Source organism: Chlorocebus sabaeus, chromosome 9 (genome assembly GCF_047675955.1).
Source record: "Chlorocebus sabaeus isolate Y175 chromosome 9, mChlSab1.0.hap1, whole genome shotgun sequence".
NCBI lineage: Eukaryota > Metazoa > Chordata > Mammalia > Primates > Cercopithecidae > Chlorocebus > Chlorocebus sabaeus.
Window position 1 is genome coordinate 122030476 of NC_132912.1, and position 20604 is coordinate 122051079.

Genomic DNA, 20604 nt, shown 5'->3' on the forward strand with positions numbered 1-20604 from the left:
GAATTGTAGCTCCCATAATTCCCACATGTATGGGAGGGACCTGGTGGGAGGTAATTGAATCGTGGGGGTGGATGTTTCCCATGCTATTCTCATGATAGTGAATAAGTCTCATGAGATCTGATGGTTTTATAAAGGGGAGTTCCCCTGCAAATGCTCTGTCTTGCCTGCCGCCATGTAAGACATCTCTTGTTCTTCTGTCTTGATTGTGAGGCCTCCGCAGTCACGTGGAACTGTGAGTCAAGTAAACCTCTTTCCTTTATAAATTACCCAGTCAGGTATGTCTTTATTAGCAGCGTGAGAACAGACTAATACAGTAGGTCTGAAGTGGGGTGGGGAGAATGAGAATCTGCATTTTCAGTAGGCTCCCAGGTGGGATGAGGTCACAGTTATGAAATATTTTGAGAGTTACTGAAATGTGACACAGAGACAGGAAGTGAGCACGTGCTGTTGGGAAATGAAAACGCTGCGGACAGACTTGCTTGATGCAGGGTTGCCACAAACCTTCACTTCATATAAAAAATGCAAGATCTGCAAAAGACAATCGAGTGAAGTCCTGTAAGACGATGTGCCTGCGTATTGTCTGTGGAGGCTTTTGCTACAACAGCAAAGCTGAATCGTTGTGAAGAGACCATATGGCCCTCAAACTACTACCATATGGCTAGTAGTAAATATCTCCTACTAGCCCTTTACAGAAAAGTTTGCCTACCCTTGTCTTAGAACCAAGGGGTGAGATGCCAGATCAGGAATCCTTATTGGGGTTGGATGGAAACAGGTTTTGGAATCCTGGTTAAAGCTGACCTCCAAGGTTGACCTTGGAATCTGGTCCAAGTCCCTGTAATCGTCTGCATGTGAAGCTGGCACCCCAGGAAGGTTTCCAGGTTGAGAAGGGGCTTAGAGGTTATTATTTGAATCCTCTTATTTTATGGATGAGGAAACTGAGACCAAGAAAGGGGAAGTGACTTGTCCAAGGTTACACAGAGAATTGATGGCAGAGCTGAAACCAACCCCTGCCCAGCGCTCATCCACTATGGTGTCCTTGGCAACAGGCCTGGGGTGTGATATCTTTAGTGGCTTGAATGAGAATAGGCTGAGGCAAGCAAGGTCTCTCCCAAGCACCCAAACCTCACCAGGTGAAGGTGGTGAGGACAGGGGCCCCTTGTCTTGCTGTGCCCTCTGTTGGTTGACGTACCCTCTATTGGCTGACAACTTGGCAGGTGTCAGCCCTGTCCTGGGAAAGGCAGAGTTGGAAGTGAGTTGGCTGTGCCCAGGCCCCCAAGACATGGGCTGCTTACTGTATGTGCATGTGTCTTAGCATGTGGATTTTCAGCCAGTTACATTCATTACCAATGAAGTGTACTTGCTGGTACAGTTTGGATATTTGTCCCTGCCTAAGTCTCATGTTGAGATGTAACCCCTAATGTTGGAGGTGGAGCCTGGTGGGAGGTGTTTGGGTCATGAGGGCGGCTCCCTCATTGTTGGTGATGGTGAGTTCTTGTGAGATCTGGTTGTTGCAGTGTGGCACCTCCCCCGCAGCTCTCCTCTGGCCATGTGACATGCCTGCTCCTGCTTCACCTTCTACCGTGATTGTAAGCTTCCTGAGGCCTCTCCTGAAGCAGATGCCAGTGCTGTGCTTCCTGTACAGCCTGTAGAACCATGAGCCAATTAAACCTCTTTTCTAATAAATTAACCAGGCCCAGGTATTTATAACAATGCAAGAATGGCCTAATACACTTGGGGGCCACTCACTTAACACTACTTGCTGGTTATCGCCGCTTCACGCCTCGCCTCCCATCCCTAAGTGACCTACCACTTTGTCTGTTTTCTTTCAGCCAGTGTTGAAGGTCCACTCAGTGACATCCTATGGCGGTCTCAGACCTAGCCCAGAATTCTTGTCCCAATTCACCTTCTCCCACACTTCAGCACACCCTCCAGGTCCTCCTGGCATCTCACCTGGAGGTTCCACCTCCCCACTGTAGCTTCTCCTTGCCCCTCCGCCCAACCTCAAGCCCCATTCTCTCTGGCTTTGACCTTTTTCCCTCTTCTTCACCTGGACTCAGCTTCTCCCCCTGCCTGCGTTGCCTGCCCATTCCCGTATTCTAGTGTGCTCTCCGTGGGCACCATCCCTGAAACTGACCCAGCATCATGAGAGGATGTCTTGCCCCCTCTGCCATGACACCTTCCAGGACACTTCCCAATTGACTTACGCAGTTCTGTTACGTAGACATTGTTATGTGGCTTCTCTTTCCAGTGTTATCCATGAATGTGCCTCCCTCTCACGCTGGCCAGTGAGCAAACTGCTAAGGACAAGGATGAAGCAAGTGTCTGGTACCTTGCTAAAGGGACTGCCTGCTGGGTAGACAGGGTTCTGTCTGAGTGCAAGGCTGGAATTCAGTGTGTTGCAGGAAGGTGTGGCGATCCTGCCTTCCCGGGCCAGCTGTGGGCATGCTGGGGAGATGGGGAGTGTTGATCCCTTGAAGAAACAAACAACACATGTCGTTTTCTTGAAGCCAATTCAGTCCAGCTGCTCGCCAAAGCAGGCTCCCAGCTGCAGGAGCTGGTACCCTCCCTGCCCAAAAGCCGGGGCCTGAGCCTGCAGGCCACAATAGCTCCCAAACCAATGACTTCCCCTGTAAATGTCTCAGACTTGCCACCACCCCATTCTTTTCCCCTTTTCTGTGGATTGTACATGAATCATTTTTGCTCTAAATTACTGATTTACCAGTGAGACACTGAATCCATTCCAAACTCCTAGACCTGAGAGTCCAGCTTTCCTTCCCAGTGTATCTCCCAACACCCTCCTGTGTGCATAAGCGGGCCTAACTCCTCCCAGGGCACTCTGCTCCTTAGTAAAGGGCACAGCTCAGTGCCCTGGGATTTATGATGGGCTTTCTAGACCCTTCCCCTTTCCCAGTCACCTTCCTCTTCCAAATGTCACATCATAGAGATGATGTCCTCCATTCTTGGCCAGCTGTTAATTCCAAACCTGTCGCTGGATCAGTAACCTGTCAGTGGGTATAAATGTCTCTTCCCACTGATCCACCCACATATCCCCATGTGTTGAATTCAAGAAGAAATTCTTAACATCAAAGGAAACTTCCAGTATCAAAAAGCAAGAGACCTTGGAAGAGAATTTGTTGAGTGAATGAAGGACCCAATATAACAAAGTTAGAATGGCTGGATGATTTGTGGGTACTTAGGGGCCGAGGAGCTCCCCATACCCTACTCCCTAATGTCTTTTTTTTTTTTTTTTTTTTAGACAGAGTTTCACTCTTGTCGCCCAGGCTGGAGTGCAATGGCACGATCTTGGCTCACTGCAACCTCCACCTCCCAAGTTCAAGCCATTCTTCTGCCTCAGCCTCCCAAGTAGTTGGGATTACAGGTGCCTGCCACCACGCCCGGCTAATTGTTTTGTATTTTTAGTAGAGACGGGGTTTCACTATGTTGGCCAAGCTGATCTCGAACTCCTGACCTCAGGTGATCCGCCCGCCTCAGCCTCTCAAAGTGTTGGGATTACAGGCATAAACCGCCGTGCCTGGCCACTACTCCCAAATGTCTTACATAAAGCAGCCTCTTTCTGGCTTGGAAGAAAAGATCAATGAGGCACATGGAAAGCCAGAGTTCCATGTTCTAGAAGAGCAAGTGCACGTGTGTGCGTGCGTGTGTGTGGACAGTGTGCGTGCCTGTGTGTACAGCATCCCAGTGTTCTCCCACCCCTAAAGAGATTTGGAGACAGAGAGAAAAGTCTTCTGCCCTTGTCCTGGGTGTTTCTCCTCACCAACCCCAACAGACCACACTTGGGAGAAAGGTTGTGGGCAGGCCCCTTCCAAGCTGGATTTCAGCAACATTGCCAGCTTCTGTTGAAACAGATCAGAAAGGGTCCACTCCAAGCATGTATCGCAGAGCTTCTCATGCTTCCAATTTCAATGTCATTGACTTTCTAGAAGCAACCTATACCTCGGGTTTACTCTTGATACATCAAGAACTTGGATTTGTGCCTCCTCCTGTCTCCTTGATCATTCCCAAATTCGTATTCTTTCTTCTGTGGCCTCCTTATCCATTTCTGTAGGAACTGTAAATGTTGCACTGGGGATGATTTTGTTTTTTTGTGTGTGCTTGCTCGGAAAATGGGCCCATTGATCTTCATTTGAGGTGAAGAAAAAAATCTAAAAAGATCATTACTGGTCCTTTTATTTCTCTCTAAGCTTCCAACGAGTATTTTTTTTTTTTTTTTTTTTTTTGCCTGGGATCCTCTCTACAGCTGGGAGAGGCTCGGAACTGAGGTGCTGACAGCTTGTGTCTGAATCGCATGGTGTTTACTGTGCTGTGAGTTTATAACAGCCTTGTTTCCATACTGACAGCAAATGCCATATGGAGAGAAAAAAAATCTGTCAGATGAACCCTTAAGGGATCACAATATGGCACACGAAATCTCAAAACTGCTTTTGGAAAAGGTGGGGGTAGAGGGGTACCTTGCTTAAATCACATAAACAGCATGGTGCTCTCTCCCATAATTGAATAAAAATGGAATTTGACACAAGGTACTTTACTTTGTGTTTGTGCTGGGAAAAACTCGGCTGATTGGGAAAAGATGCAAAGGTTTGTTTTCCTCCCCTTGGGGGATTGTGTTGAGTGGGAGGCAATGGGAATGCAGGCTGTATCTGCAGGGCATTGTGCTAACAGGTGCAGGCTGCAGACCTGTCACAGGCGCTGAGACCAGGTTCCCTACTGTGGCTGATGATCACACTCATCTAGCTTGACATTTTATTACTGTCACTTGAGATCTTGTCTATTCACCCACACACACTCCTGCTGACCTCTCCAGTCTGAGTCCAACCTCCCTGTGGGCTGGGACCACATCCCTAGGTACCCCTCCCCGTCAGAACCTGGCATACACTGAGGCTAAATGCTTGTTGAAGTGGCTATTTGTGAACCATCTGTGCTGGGAGCGGTGTAGACTGTGCCCACGGCTGAAGGGCAGAGTTTAGGCTGCAGTCCAGGGCTAGTTGGAGCCACAAAACCATTTGGGAGTGGGCCAAGAGGGGACTTGGCAGGTTGCTCATCCACGCTGATCCAAATACTCACTCGGAAGAGAATGAAACGTTTTAGAGTGCCTTCTTCTACATACACTACTTAGATCTGGGGAACTCCTCCAAAAAAAACCCTGCCCTCAGGCAGGTTACCCATGAAAGAAGTGGGCCTGGCCGCTGCTCTTTCCATTCCAGGAGGCAGACAGTGGAGTGCTGAGGCCGTGTCGCCGTGTCCCCGTGTCCCCGTGTCCCCGTGCGGTGAATAAATACCTGGGAGGGAGGGGCTGCCTTCAGGGCTCCTCTCTCCGCTCAGCTCCGCTTGTATGCCGGCTGCGTCCTCCGTGGGCTCTCGCTGCGTGGGGGAAGGCAGTCTCAGCAGCCTTCGGCTGAGCAGTCATCCCGAAGAGCCCTCCTGGCATCCCAGGGAACAGACAGTGTGTTTCCTGGAAGTTCTGGCAAAAGCCCTGGGAGGACTCCAGGGCCCCCACGGATCACAGGCCCTGACCTGATTGGCTAGAACTGAGTCATGGCCACCCTTGAACCTGTCATTATTGCCAGAGAGAGAGGCCTCTGATTGGCTATGACTAAGTCACGTGTCCATCCGTGACCTTAGCACTGTGGCCAGGAGACAGAGGCCTTTTAATTGGCTGTGACTGAGTCACGTGCCTGTCTCCGTAGCATGGGAGGTGTCAGCCCCCTTTTTAGATTCAGAGGCATGGGTTGAATTAGTACAGACTGGGAGAAAGGAGGTTCCCTAAAGGAAAGGGAGATGGAACAGACCAATGATCACATCCATAACGATGAGAAATGGGGTTTATTAATGTGCCAGCGTCTGGTCTGAGTGCTTTCTATGTATTGTCTTATTCATTCCTCAGGACGGTCCTAGGAGTTAGGTCCGCTTACCGTCCCCAGTTTACAAACTAGACAACTGAGGGGCAGTGTCAAACCTCTTGCCCCAGGTTACACAGGCAGCGAGCGATGGGCTGGGATTTAAACCAAGGTGGTTTCCCTCTGGAGCCCACACTCACACTCACAGCTACCACGAGATCCTCCCTGCGGGCAAGCCTTAGCTTTACATCCTGTGGATAAGCATTTTGAGACTAAGAATCCAAGTGTGCCAGCGCAGTGGTTGTGTTCATATCCCCTTGTTGCCTGGCATATCTCAAGAGAAATCCTTTCTAAGGGGGTGGTATCTTAGCTCCTTTACACCAGGTAGACTGTAGTCATCCCTTTCCCCCAAGTTGCTCTCCTTCCCAGGCTCTATCGCCCTCTTCCCAGTTTCCCCTGAACTCACCCGACTGTGTCCTGTGCAGCTGCAAAATCGATGGCCTAGTGTTCGGTGCTCCAGAGAGCCCGAGACGGCATGTTTCAGTGGTTCCTTTGAGTATCTTCCTGGCCAGAGAGAACTTCTTGAAAAGGCTTTAGCATCACTGTAGGAAGAACCAAAAGGGAAGGGGCCCCCATCCTAACTACAGCATGCCCTTCTGGTTTTCAGAAGAGAACACAGAGGCCCAGAGAGGGCAAGTGAATGGTTTGAAGTAACACAGCAAATTGTTGGCTAGCACCGTGGTCTCTGGGTCTCTTGGTGGGAGTCTTGCAGTATTTCCTCTTCAGAATCCTCTTGGCTATTGAGTGGGTAAGTGCGGGTGACTTCCTGTCTCCGTGCCTTTAGTGCCTAACTGGAAAAGGCAGGGTTTTCATAATTTGAAGCATCCTAAGACTGGACTTTTCTCTAGTTGGGCAAAAATGATTTTTAAAAACTGTATCCATTAGGATGCTTTGAATTACAAGTAATTTCTAAAAATGTTCAAACTGCCCTAAACAAGGAGAATGTGTTGTCTCATAAATTAGCTTTTCAGATGTGGTTTGAGCTACAGGCATGGTTTGATCCAGAGATTCATGACATCACCAGGGCACCAACTCTACTTCCTGTAATTTCCCAGCTCTCACCTCCTTGATGTGTCAGCCTCATCCTCATAGCGGCTTCTCTTGCAGTGTCAAGAACACTGTTGCAGCACCTGGCCTCACACCCACTCACCATGACCTCCAGAGGAAGAGGGCGCCTCTGCTCCAGTGTTCCCAAGCAGTCTGCGGTCCACTCTGATTCAACTGGCTTACGTTACAGGCCTGCAGTCGCTGTAATCAGAGAATGTGGTGTGCTTAATGGCCACCAAGGAGATGGAATCACAGTCCCCAGAACTGCTGGCATGTCCATACAGAAATCAGAGCATTGGACCGGGGGCGTGGAGTGGGGAGTGGAGGCTGGGTCGTCACTGGTGCTTTCTACACTGACATCTCTCTGAGTCTGCAGGGACCATGAAATGAAGAAGGGGTTCTGAGAGTTTGCCAGTCACCTTACTCCATCCATCTGGGGCTCTGAGCCCAGGTGAGGGAATGACAGGAAGGCCCTGCCTGGCCTTCTCCTGGGTCTCATCACATTCTTCTTTTCTTGTCTCCAGACAGAGATTACTGCAGTTTATGTGACAAGCAGCCAATCGGGAGGCTGCTTTTCCGGCAGTTTTGTGAAACCAGGCCTGGGCTGGAGTGTTACATTCAGTTCCTGGACTCCGTGGTAAGTTCCTGCTCCTGTGGTCGTGTGGTCCTCTGTGATCAGTGATGTTTTGGCTCAAAGGAAAAGATAGACCTCATGGTTTAGAAGAGTGCTTACAAAACTCCCACTACAGACTTTGACTAGGAATGCAAAATTGTCTCAGGATCTAAACTCATGGGTGACCTTGGGTGGGCCCCCTCCCCTCTGGACCTTAGTTGCTGTTGCTATAAAGTGGAGCCCTATCAGCTCTTTGATTCTGGAAGTCTGGGTTATTATGGGAGGCAGGGCCTGGGGAAGTTAGGCCTAGCTCTTGGATCTGGTGGCCCCTTCCTCCAGCTGAGAACCCATTTTATAGAATTCCACAGCTTTTGTGAGTTTGTACAATTGTTTATTGTCAGCTTCCCCATTAGAATGCAAGCTCCCTGAGGGCAGGACCCTGGGCTGGCTTCCTGTTCACACCTGCCTCATGCAGTGCCCAGCATCTATGGGCACTCAATAAATGTCAAATGAAGCGCATGGCTGTCAAGACGGTCTGACTGCCAGTGGCTCCACTGGGCTCTGGCATGGATGACACCATGGAGGCTTCCTTCAGATGTGCTTGTCATGCATTTGTTTAACAAATGTTGATTGATTGCATGGGTTTTTAAGACAGGTTGTGGGAATAGTCAGGAGTTCCTCTGCACCTGCCCAGGAAGCGTGGGCACCTTGGTTCAGCCAACTGCCCATGGGTTTCTATCCGAGGAAGGAGGACAAGAGGGGAGGAGGAGGAATGGGGAGCGGTCATGAAGGGTGTGAAGTCATGCAGGCCCCTCCCCTCTCCCCCAGGTGCAGGGGCTGAGAGGCTGCTGTTTCCTAAAAGCCGTCATGCCACCATTGGCTGCTGCCATCCTGACCTCTATCTCAGTTTAGGGGACAACCCTTTAAGGTTTCAAGTCTCTGTATCTGCTTCAGGATCTCGAGGTGCATCTCTAGACTCACAAACCAAATTGCCCACTGGACATCTCCACTGAAGTCACAAAGGCCGCCTTAAAGTCAGTAAGTCCCAAATGCACTCAGCACTTTCTCCCAGGACCCCAAAGCTACCAGCCCTGAGACATTACGTGTTCCAGTGACCAGCACCCTACAGTCACCCAAGACTGAAATCTTTGCACTCTTTAATGCCTTCCCCTCCTCATCCTTCCCCAACCTGATCAAGGCTCATGTGCTTGGCTCCTTGACCCTGCCCAGGCCAGCTCCCTCCCCTCTGCAGGCTCTGCCTTGGGCTTAGGGGAGGCTCTGCCTTGGGCTTCGGGCAGATTCTTGGCGCCTCTTGTATGAGTGATTACAGTAGTTTTCAATCTTGGCTGGGCATTAGAAACACCTGGGGAGCCTTAAAAACACACCAGAGCCTGAGCTGAAGCCCAGACCAATTAATTTGAATCTCTGGAGGTGGGGCCTAGTATTTTTATAACTTTTTATTATGGAAAATTTCAAGCTATAAAAAGTAAAGTCGACAGAATAGTGTAATGAACCCCCAGGCACCCTTCACCCCACCTCAACAATTATGAACTCATGGCCAATCTTCTTTCCTCCATTCCTCCATCCTCCACTCTGTAACATTTTGTAGCAAATTTCACATATTATCTCATCTGTGAACTTTTCAGCATGTATCTCTGAATAAGAGCTCTTTAAAAAATAGTATTATCATAGCTTAAAAAATTCTTTACTATCATCAAATGTTAGTATTCAGATTTCCAGCATTCTCGTACATTTTATGTGTATTTGTTTGAATTAGTCTGGATAAGGTCCACACATTGTGATCGGTTGATGTTTTCTTTACTCTAGGCTCCACCTTAACCATCTATCCCCCTTTGTAATACATTTGTTGTTCCTACAGAAGAGCTTCCCACAGTCTGAATTTTGTATTCTTATCCCCAAGTGTCATTTAACAGGCTCCTCTCTCTCTCTCTCTATATATATATATATATATATTTTTTTTTTTTTTTTGAGATGGAGTCTCGCTCTGTCACCCAGGCCGGAGTACAGTGGCACGGTCTCAGCTCACTGCAAGCTCCACCTCCCAGGTTCACGCCATTCTTCTGCCTCAGCCTCCCGAGTAGCTGGGACTACAGGCTCCCGCCACCGTGCCCAGCTAATTTTTTTGTATTTTTAGTAGAGACGGGGTTTCACTGTGTTAGCCAGGATGATCTCGATCTCCTGACCTCGTGATCCACCTGCCTCAGTCTCCCAAAATGCTGGGACCACAGGCATGAGCCACTGCACCCGGCCAGGCTCCTCTATATTTCTTATGCATTGCTAGTTGGATCTAGAAACTTGACCAAATTCAGTTTCCCTTTTTGCGTGTGGAGTGGGATTTGACTTCCTCAGTGGTTTCATGTTCTTTCATCAGGGGGCATATACCATCTGGTTGTCTTTCTTTTTGAAATAGTAGCAGCTATTGCTAGTCTGTATGTGAATCCGTTAATTAACAAGGGCTTGCAACATGGCAACATTCTAATTCTGCCATTCCGTCTTCATTTGCCAACAGAGGCACTTCCTTTTGATAACCATGTGGTGACCTAGTGTTAAAGTTCATAGAGGAAATGGTTGATTCTTTTCTCGTATTGATGTTTCTAAAATACCAAACTGGTTCACTACCATCCTCTAGTAGCAGTAACTAATTAGAGTTTTTAACTCATGGTTTTAGACATGTTGTGTGTGTACTGTTGCACCATAGTCATGATCCTGACTGATGCTCATAGTCTCATCCCTGGCTAGTGGGGATCTCTCCAGGTTGGCTTTGAGTCCCTGGCTGGACTCCAGCAGTTATCAGTAGTCTCCTCGCTGTCTGATATGACGCAGGGTTCTGGGCTCATCTTATACTAGATCCATTGTTTTTCGGAGGAGCTGTGGTTCCTTTTACTGGGACACAGTAGTTGCAGGCCATAGTTTGGCACAAGGCTTGTTACCACTAGGCTAGCCATCGATTCTAGCACCTATTGGCATTTTTCAAATCTCCCAGGGGTTTAGTGTGTATCCAGGGTTGGAAAGTAATGACATCTAGGATAAAGTCCAGGTTCTGAAGCTGACTTACCAGATCTTCCAGCATCAGCTCCTGCCCACCTTTTCACCCTTGGCCTTCCCAGAGTCTTTCTTCAGCCCTGTGTTCTGGCCTCACTACCCACTTCTGGCATTTGTGACTTGCCAGGAGAGTTCAAGCCTTTTGGCCCTAGCTCTCTCAGGCCTCTCTGCCTGAAATCCTCCCCATAGTCCATTTGCCTGGCAAATGCCTGCTTGTCCTTCTGTCCCCTGTTCACAGAGGTCCTCCCAATCTCCCTCTTCCTGTCTCTTCTCCTGTGCCCCTCTGCTGTGGGTGCTTGCTTCTCACATGCACCTGAGCCACATTGCTGCCCCATGCTGGCAGAGGTGCATTGATGGAGACTGCAGGCTCCAGGGATAGGATGCCAGGACAACGTGGCTCTCCCACCATCTCTTGGTGAGACCATGCATGGGCAGGTGTTTAACCCCTCGTGTACTTCGTGTCTTCATCTGTAAGTGGGGATATAGCTGTATCTGATGATGGGAGAGGTGTTAGGTAAAGACTACATGAGTTCTTACTGCTCAGAACCATGTCTAGAATAGCACTGAGGCTCAGTGAATGTAGCCATTGAGGGCTTTGTGTGCCTGTTCCTCCACTAGCCAAGCCTCTTGGTGGCACAGACGTGGCCCATGGTCCTCAGCCCGCAATGCCACACCTAGCAGTTGAGTGATGCTCAGATTGGGCCCAGTGGAGGTTGGTGACTTGCCTAAAGTCACAGTGCATGTGAGGGGCAGAGGTAGGCCCAGAACTCAGGTCTCCTGGCTCCCGGTCCAGGCTCCTTCCTCAGCATCATGCTGCCTCTGAGGCCATGAGCATAATAAGCCAATGACGTGGAATGTTTGAAGGTGAGAACTGGGATGGAAAAAGAGGAACTAGAGCAGGTTAAAGGAGGTTGGGAGTGTGGATATGGGGAGGCTGGTTGTATCATGAAGTAGGACGGTCAGCATAGGAGTCTTTGAAAAGGCAACGTTTGATTGAGGACCAGGAGGAGCTGGAGGAGTTAGTCAAGTGAATATGTGGTAAAAGGGCATTACAGGCAGGGAACAGCCAGCACAAAGGCCTGCAGGCACGAGTGTCTGCAGTTGGAGGGGAGGGAGGAAGGGCAGAGGGGGTAGGAGAGAAGTTGATCATATAGGACTTTGTGCCATCAGAGAACTTTGAGAGAAATGGGGGAGCCACTGGAGGGTTTTTAGCAGAGCAGTGGCGTGGTCTGACTTGGGGTTTTGTTTTGTTTTGTTTTAATGAGACAGGGTCTCACTCTGTCATCCAGGCTGGAGTACAGGGGTGGGTTCGTAGCTCATTGAAACCTCAACCTCCTGGGCTCAAGTGATCCTCCTGCCTTGGCCTCCCAAGTAGCTGCAAATACAGGTGTGCACCACCATGCCCATCTGTGCCTTAGGTTTTTAAATCCCTCTGGCTTCCATGTTGGGAGCAGGCTTTGAGGGGCAGAGGTGGGAGCAGGGAGATCTGCTGGGAGGCTGTAGCAGCAGTCCAGGTGAGAGCAGCTGGTGGCTCAAGCCAGCATGGTAGCCCCTGGCAGTGGTGAGAAGTGGTTGGATTTGAGACTTGTGTGGAAGGTGGGGTTAACGGTATTCTCTGATGGACTGGGGATGAGAGAAGAGTTAAGGAAGACTTCAAAGTTTTGACCTGAACAAATAGAAAGATGGATTTAGGAAAAGGCTGTGGGAAGGTCACTCTGTGGGGAAAATCAAGAGTTCCGCTTCAGGCACACGTGCCTTGGGATGTCTACCAGATACTTGAGTGGAGAAGCTCCAGGGGAGATGGGTATTCAAGTCAGGCTTCATCAGAAAGGTCTGGGTTGGAAATGGAAAATTGGGAATTGTCAACTTTTTTAAAAAAAGTTTTTACTTTTGAGACACAGTCTTACTCTGTCACCCAGACTAGAGTGCAGTGGTATGATCTCAGCTCACTGCAACCTCTGCCTCCCGAGCTCTGGTGATCCTCTTGCCTCAGCCTCCCAAGTAGCTGGGACTACAGGTACATGCCACCACGCCCAGCTAATTTTTGTATTTTTTTGTAGAGACAGAGTTTCACTATGTTGCCATGGCTGGTCTCAAACTCCTGGGCTCAAGTGATCTGCCTGCTTTGGCCTCCCAGAGTGGTGGGGTTACAGGCATGAACCTCTGTGCCCAGCCTTGGAGTTGTCAACATATATAGAGCTGGTGTTGAGAGAGCCTTGGGCTGGAGGAGCTCACCAAGGAAACAAATCCACGTGGATGGAGAAGCATGAGGACAAAAGATGTCCCAGACCAAGCGCTGCTCCCCATTTGGAAAAGAGGAGGCAGCAGCAGCTTTGGGAGCCATCTAGAGAGTTGATGAGGCAGAGCAGGGTGAGGCTAAGCCTAGGAGCCGGTGGAATTTTCCAGCCACGTGTTTTGTTAGACGCTTATAGTCAGTTTGAAAAGGGGAAAAAAAAAAATCCAGTGGATGCCCATTTTCATTCTGGTCGTGCCGTCGTTCCCTCTTTCTGGGCCTGTACCAAGAGCTGTTTTTTGGAAAGGAAATGTGAGTCTGGCTCCCTGCGTCAGCACGTCCAATGCTCTTCACATCTGCCCTAATGAAGCTGCCACTCACGAGAGGCCGACCCCATCCCCTCTGCGTTTTCATGTGCATCCCTGGGAATTAGCGAGACTTTTTCATCGCCCATCTTGACGTCAAATGACCCGCCTCTGGAACACCTCTTTTACGCACGGAGACTTTATTGAGTTTTCCAGGGCTGGCGTAACTTCTCATCTAAGGTCCGTTTTTTCTTCCATCCTGACCGGAACCCAGAGGAGGGAGGAGGTGGCGGTGTCCTTGGTGTTACAGTAGCGCCCCGGGTGCTGCCTGACTCGGCCAGCCTCATCCATGCCATTCCCATCTCTCTGTTGAATTTCTACCAAGTGGAGCTTTTAAAAATAACCTGTCCTCGTTGGACTCTAATGTAGTCCCTGGGAAAGGCTCCTCTCCTGCACAGTATTTTTTTTTTTTTTAATTTGAGACAGAGTCTCACTCTGTCACCCAGGCTGGAGTGCAGTGGCGCGATCTCAGCTCACTACAGCCTCCGCCTCTTGGGTTCAAGCGATCCTCCTGCCTCAGCCTCCTGAGTAGCTGGGATTACAGGTGCACACCACCACACCTAGCTAATTTTTGTATTTTTAGTAGAGATGGGGTTTCACCAAGTTGGCTGGGCTGGTCTTGAATTCCTGACCTCAAGTGACCTGCCCACCTCAACCTCTCAAAATGCTGGGATTATAGGCGTGAGCCACCGCGCCCAGCCTTCTGCACAGTCTTAATGTCTGCATTTCTCAAGTCAAGTGGAAGACTGCAGCTGTTTTTTAAAGAGAGCCCAGGTGATTTTCTGGGTAGCAGAACTGTTGGCGCATCGTTTACTAGACTGCAGGGGGAGTTCGGCCTTTTGTGTTGGTTGTCAAGGGCCTTCCAGGAACCTGAGAAAGACTTTTCTCCTGCCACTGCCAGCTGCCCTCTCAGCAAGAAATGGAGTCAGTGACCTAAGCCATGACTAGGCCTGGTCTCTAGAGGGCAAAGAGCTTGCCCAGCAGGTCAGGGGACTGAAGAGGGTCTAGGCTAGTGTCAGCCCCCACAGGCCAAAGGGTCTTGGGCATCTTGGAGACTGATGGACTTCTCTCTAACCTGTTCCCTGGGAGCCTTGACCACATGCTGGCTCATTTGAAACCATCTTGTCTCCACACTTGGGTGAGACTTAATGTGTTCTGGTCTCTTCTCTTTGGGATTGGAGGATGTTTGGCAGATAGAGAATCAGATCCACCCAGTGCATATTTATGGGGAGGCTCCTGTGTGCCAGGCTCTGTTCTAGCAGTTGGGAGAACACAATGAACAGGGGAACTAAGTTCCTGCCCTTGTGCAGCTTGCTTTCTGGTTAAATGAAAGATTAAAAAATATATAAGATTTTTTTTCCCAAGAGATGGAGTCTCACTCTCTTGCCCAGGCTGGAGTGTGATGGTATGATCATAGCTTACCGTAGCCTCAAAACTCCTGGATCCAAAGCGAATCCTCCCACCTCAGCCTCCTAAGTAGCTGGGACTACAGGTGCAGGCCACCATGCCTGGCTAATTAAATAATTTTTTTTTTTTTAGGAGATGGGGTCTCACTGTATTGCCCAGGCTGGTCTTGAACTCCTGGCCTTAAGTGATCCTTCCACCTTGGCTTCCCAAAGTGCTGGATTACAGGCATGAGCCCCTGCACCTGACCAAGGAAAATTTGGAAGTGAATTAAGCAGCACCAGCTACAAGTTAAAATATCTGTTCAGTGTTAGCTTTGGGTTTTTTGTTGTTGTTGTTCTTTTTTGAGACAGAGTCTTACTCTTTTGCCCAGGCTGCAGTACAGTGGGGCGACCTCAGCTCACTGCAACCTCCACCTCCTGGGTTCAAGCGATTCTCGTGCCTAGCCACCGTAGTAGCTGGGATTACAGGCAGGCGCCACCACGCCCAGCTAATTTTTGTATTTTTGGTAGAGATGGTGTTTCACCAGGTTGGCCAGGCTGGTCTTGAGCTCCTGACCTCAAGTGATCTGCCCACATTGGCTTCCCAAAGTGCTGGGATTACAGGCGTGAGCCACTGAGGCCCACGCAGTATTAGTTCACCTCAAAACATAGTGGCTTGAAACAACAGTCAATCTTTATTACCTGATGATTTTGTGGGTCAGGAATTTGGGCATGGCTTTGCAAGGTGCTGTTAGCTCAAGGTCTCTCATGAGGTGAGATGTCAAGAAGTTGGCTGGGCTGCAGTCGTCGAAAGGCTTGACCGTGGCCAGAGGATCAGCATCCACAGTTATTCACATGCCTGGCAGGTTGGTGCTGGCTGTTGGGAGGAGGCAGCCTCTCCGTGGGATTGCTTGAGTATCCTCACAACATGGCTGGCTTTCTCTGGAGCGAGCAATCCAAGAGAGCATGATAGGAGCTGCAGTGCCCTCTATGACCTGGCCTTAGAGTATGCACACTATTTCCCTAATATCATACTGGTGGCACTGGTTAGCCCTGTTTCATATCGAAAGAGACTTTCCAAGTGCATGAATAACGAAGCAAGGATTATTGAAGGCCACCTTAAAGGCAGGCACCTACAAATATGAGGTTACAACAAATGAAATCTCATATAGCAAATGCTAAGAGACCTTCCTAGCTGCTAATTAGCCTAGACTATAGGAGATGACATAAAATTAGTGGGCTGTCACCTGGCTTTAGATGTGCCTGATCATTTGAAATTTTACTGTGAAATGATCCACTCTGCCTCACCGGGGGCTAAGTATTCTGCTTTTGTTATTTATGATAATTCTGTATTTGTCTTCATCTTTCTCTCACTGGTGTGATCCTCCAAAATGGGGAGAGTGGAGAGTGCTTATAGTTTTTCAGATGCACATAGAGACTGTCAGAACAGCTAGGAAGCCAGACCCCGGGAGCAGGGCTATCTTGAAAAAGTGCCACTTCTAAAATGGGTTTATATAGTGCACGTCTGTGGGATCATCCAGTCTCCTGGGTGCCCCACCCGTATTCCCAAATGACGTGGCTGTTCTAGAAGCTGCCATGTTCTTAATGATGTCACCCCCAAGCTGCAGTTGACTGGAGCAGGAGGGAATCTGTGAGCCAAGGCGGGCCAACAAGTCCTTTCCCTGGAATTGATGACCTCAAGGGGAAGTTCTTCCCTGCTAGAGAAAGCTTAACATAAAAACCCTGGGAACTGGAAACTGCCATGTGTCCTACACTGGAACAAGCCAGTCAGCACCCAGAGATTGTGAGAACACACACACACACACAACCAACACACAGATGATGGGGGCTCCAGAAGTGCTAGTGTCCCTGGTTTCTGGGCTCTGGGCCCAGCTGGTTCAGCTCATCCTCAGATTCCAGGAGCCAGGAGCTTCCAGTTTTGTTGAACTAGGTTACGCTTGGATTCTTTTCACTTAGAACAAAAAGAGTAATGGGGAAGGTTAAAGACCTTTCCTTGTAGCCTTTGGATCCTTGGTTGGATGTGGGGACAGAGAAACAATTCTGAGAGGGAAGGAGGAAAAGCAGCTGGTGGGGGTGAGGATGGGGGCAGCCACTCAGGGCTGAGCTTAGGAGAAGAGTGATGGGGCAGACAGGAAGCGGGATGGCACAGCCCCTCTGTATTAGTCCGTTTTCAGGCTGCTGATAAAGACATACCCAAGACTGGGCAGTTTACAGAAGAAAGAGGTTTAACGGACTCACAGTTCCACATGGCTGGGGAGGCCTCACAGTCATAGTGGAAGGCGAAAGTCACGTCTCACATGGCGAGAGACAAGAGAAGAGAGCATGTGCAGTGGAACTGCCCTTTATAAAACCATCAGATCGGGCCGGGCACGGTGGTTCACACCTGTAACCCCAGCACTTTGGGAGGCCAAGATGGATGGATCACAAGGTCAGGAGTTCAAGACCAGCCTGGCCAATATGGTGAAACCCCATCTCTACTAAAAATACAAAAATTAGCTGGGCACAGTGGCATGCGCCTATAGTCCCAGCTACTTGGGAGACTGAGACAGGAGAATCACTTGAACCCAGGAGGCAGAGGTTGCAGTGAGCCGAGATCGTACTGCTGCACTCCAGCCTGGGTAACAGAGCAAGACTCCATCTCAAAATCTCAAAAAACAAACAAAATATCGGATCTCGTGAGACTTACTCACTGTCCTGAGAACAGTACCAGAAAGACCCACCTCATGATCCAGTTACCTCCCACCACCGGGTCCTTCCCACAACACATGAGAACTGTGAGAGCTACAATTCAGGATGAGATCTGGGTGGGGACACAGCCAAACCGTGTCACCCTCTGCCACTGGGGAGCTTATCACTTCCCCTGAGAGGGGTGCGCGTGTCCCCTCCCTCTGAGAGAGGCGAGCCTGTCCCCTCCACCATGTGGAGAGATGCAGCCCCCCTTCCCTCCTGCCTTCTATTCAGTGTTTGCCTCTGGCCAGACCACGATTCACAAGCTGGTGGCTGTGGTACCTCAGGAAATCTGGGGTCACTCCTACCACTTTCATTCTCCACCCAACGTGGACAGGAGTCCATTCTTCCCTCCCTTCTCTGGTTCCATCCCATCTGTTGCCCTAAGTTGGGCCAGTGAATCCCTCCTGACTGAGGCCTGAGAGGGCCGCTCAGATGGGAGCCAGAGATTACAGAACACTTGGCCAGGGCGGGCACAGGCTTTGGGGTTGACCAGGTCCGTCTGACCCTGGGGCCCCTGGGGGACGCACCCTTCATGCACTGCTCGCCATTCTCACTGAGGAGCAGAAAGGAAGCAAGGCCAGTGCCCACCCGTCTGAAGCACCCTGCAGGGCATTAGCCAGGTCCTGGCAGAAAACGGATGGCCAGCCCCATGTGTGAATGGAGGAATTTAACGAGGGCCTATTTACAAAGCATGGGCAGGGGAGGGAAATCTGTAGCTGCTGATGCAGCATCCCTGAGCCTCCACCACCCGCTGACCTGCAGGGCCAAGGGAAGGGACTGATGTGGGATCGTGGGAGAAGGCTGCCCACAGGAGTTGGGCCTGGAGAACAAGGTCCAGGAGCCTGTGGTGCCCAGGCGGGGACAGAGCCAGCAGAAAAGCACCCCACCGCTCCACCCCCGCAGCAGGGTGGGAGAGGGCTAGAGGGGCTCTGGAGGGGCGGCCCGCGTGGTCAGCACAGATGAGAAGCTGGGGCCGTGGGGTGGATCCCGGTGTTTCTCCGGCGGGGTGCATGGTGAACATTGTGCTGACCAGGCCTGTCACTTGTCCCTGCCTCAAGGACTCTGGAAAAGCTGACCACATCGATAATTACAGAAGCTGGAGGTGGCAAGACCTCACGGCATCTCTGACTTCATCTTCCTGTCAGGGCAGGAGAAGGTCTCCTGGGAGAAGGAGGTGACATCTAAAGTTAGTCCAAGGCCGAGAGGAATTCAGCCCAGACTGCCCTTTCTAAACCGGGGCCGACTTCTTTGAAAACGTGGCAGGTTCTAAAAAGCATCTGAAGGAAATGTGTCTTCGTAGCCAGGACATATTTTCTCTGGCAGATTCTGAGATTGATGATGCAATTAGGGCAGGCCAAGAGAATGAAGTATTAGGGCTGTAAACTAAGATGCACATAGATGTTTCCACACTTTGGGAGGCACAGATGTAGAAAAAGTTCTTTGTTCCTTAAGCTCAATGTAATAGTCTGCATTTTGTGTTAGAGCGGCATCTCCCCACAAAGGCCACCTCTGTGTTTGGCATAAATCACAATGCAGAGAGAAGGCTCATTCGGTGGTGTCTTCCCCATTGGCACCTGGCACGTATCTGGATTATGGATGGTTGTGGATGCTCCCTGGCACCCTGGCTGTTAGAACGGAGCTCTGGGCAAGGAGATGGCTTTTTTTTTTTTTTCCCAAGATGGAGTTTCACTCTTGTTGCCCAGGCTGGAGTGCAATGGTGCAATCTCAGCTTACTGCAACCTCTGCCTCCTGAGTTCAAGCAATTCTCCTGCCTCAGCCTCCCAAGTAGCTGGGATTACAGGCACCCACCACCATGCTTGGCTAATTTTTTGTATTTTTAGCAGAGACAGGGTTTCCCTATGTTGGACAGGCTGGTCTCGAACTCCTGACCTCAGGTGATCCACCCGCCTCAGCCTCCCAAAGTGCTGGGATTACAGGCGTGAGCCACCGCACCTGGCCAAGAGAGCTTTAAATGATCAGAACAGCAGAGGGGCCTGTGTTTCCGGGAGGGCACAGGGCCCATCTCCCTCTCTGGTTGGAAGGGACTCTCTTGCAGATGGAGGTCACGAGGGCATTCTTTGCATACGGTTTACCTTTCTTTTCATTGAAATCATTGTCTGGCTGCTATTTCCGGAGCTACATCTCATTGTAAAATTCTGGGTTGTTGGCACAAACTCTTCCTTGCTGCTTATGTTTGCTGGGTTCAGCTGGTTGAAGCTTTCTCCCACCACCTGGGCAAGGGTGTCCTCGAGCTGTGGTTTCTGGGGTGGCCCCAGTCCTGTGGAGTGTGATCTGCCTTGAGCTCGGCCCACCCAGGGGAGCCACCATGGTACCTTTCCTCTGTAGGTGGCCTCTCAGGACTCCCCTCAGGGAGTCACTGTGGAGACATGGCCTGTCACTAGGTGTCTTAATCAGTGTGAAAAGCCCAGCTGGAGGCCTTCCATCCGTTTTCCACCTCCCAACACAAATGCTCTTCAAGTGGTGGCCTGGCACAGACTCTTCAGAGAAAGGCCTTTTGATCCCAGCGGGGAAGGCCTGTCCCCGTGTGCTCCCGCTGCCACCTGCATGCCTGTCCACCGGCGGGGCCTCTGTCGGGAGGCAGCTGACCTGAAAGGGATGTTATTTTTTTAACGCGGGTTTTAGTACCCACAGCAAGAGTATTTTTAGCTGGTTATTGAGGCTGATTAGTGAGCCCCAGGCCTCCATTTGGTTAAATAGAGCCACCTTCACAGATGTATTTTGGTACAGTGCAAATCTAGTGTTCTGGATGGTATAGAGTTACCCCAAATGATGGCCGGCTGTTTGCCCAGGGCCTGGGTCCTGCAGAGCAGTCTGGCTACATTCCCATGGTGCCAGACCAACGGTGGGCTGTCCAGGGGCGACAGGACCCTGGGCGCTTCTCATTCTGGCAAACAGCAGGCAGCTGGCTCCAGAGTGCTCAGCCCCTTTAAAGACGCCATGGCGGCCCTGTTGCTTGCTAGCTGTGCTGTATTGGAACCTCTCAGACCCTTAGTTTCTTCATCTGCAAATTGGAACTAATAATACCCACCATGTAGATATAATAATCCCCTGCCATGTAGGGTGAGCCTGGCATCAGCACTCCATGCGGGGAGTGTGTCTGTGTGTGGGTGTCTGTGTGTCTGTACGTGTGTGTGTAGGGGTGCGGGTGTGTTTGTGTGGGTGGGTATCTGTGGGTGTGTGTGTCTGTGAGTGTGTCGGTCTGTGTGTGGGG

The 20604-nt window shown here is 50.2% G+C and overlaps 1 protein-coding gene and 1 long non-coding RNA gene across 7 annotated transcripts in view; one reads left to right on the plus strand and one right to left on the minus strand.

Annotated features, from left to right (window-relative positions):
- The window catches only part of GRK5 (G protein-coupled receptor kinase 5), a 253499-nt gene that overhangs the window by 166111 nt on the left and 66784 nt on the right, over positions 1-20604 (plus strand). For all 5 annotated transcript variants that reach the window (XR_012094061.1, XR_012094062.1, XR_012094063.1 and 2 more), the window contains exon 3: positions 7487-7599. Coding sequence is in view for 1 of the 5 variants with exons in the window: in XM_007964246.3 (XP_007962437.3) it covers positions 7487-7599 (113 nt within the window). In the remaining 4 variants the exon portion in view is untranslated. The remainder of the gene's footprint in view (positions 1-7486; positions 7600-20604) is intronic.
- Positions 251-5563, minus strand: LOC140712427 (uncharacterized). Of its 2 annotated transcripts, XR_012094060.1 has the most exons (3): positions 5298-5563; positions 2205-2470; positions 251-1643 (listed from the first exon to the last, which is right to left on the minus strand). It is a non-coding gene; the product is annotated as an uncharacterized lncRNA (long non-coding RNA). The 2 variants fall into 2 exon arrangements; XR_012094059.1 differs by having other exon boundaries at positions 251-2470.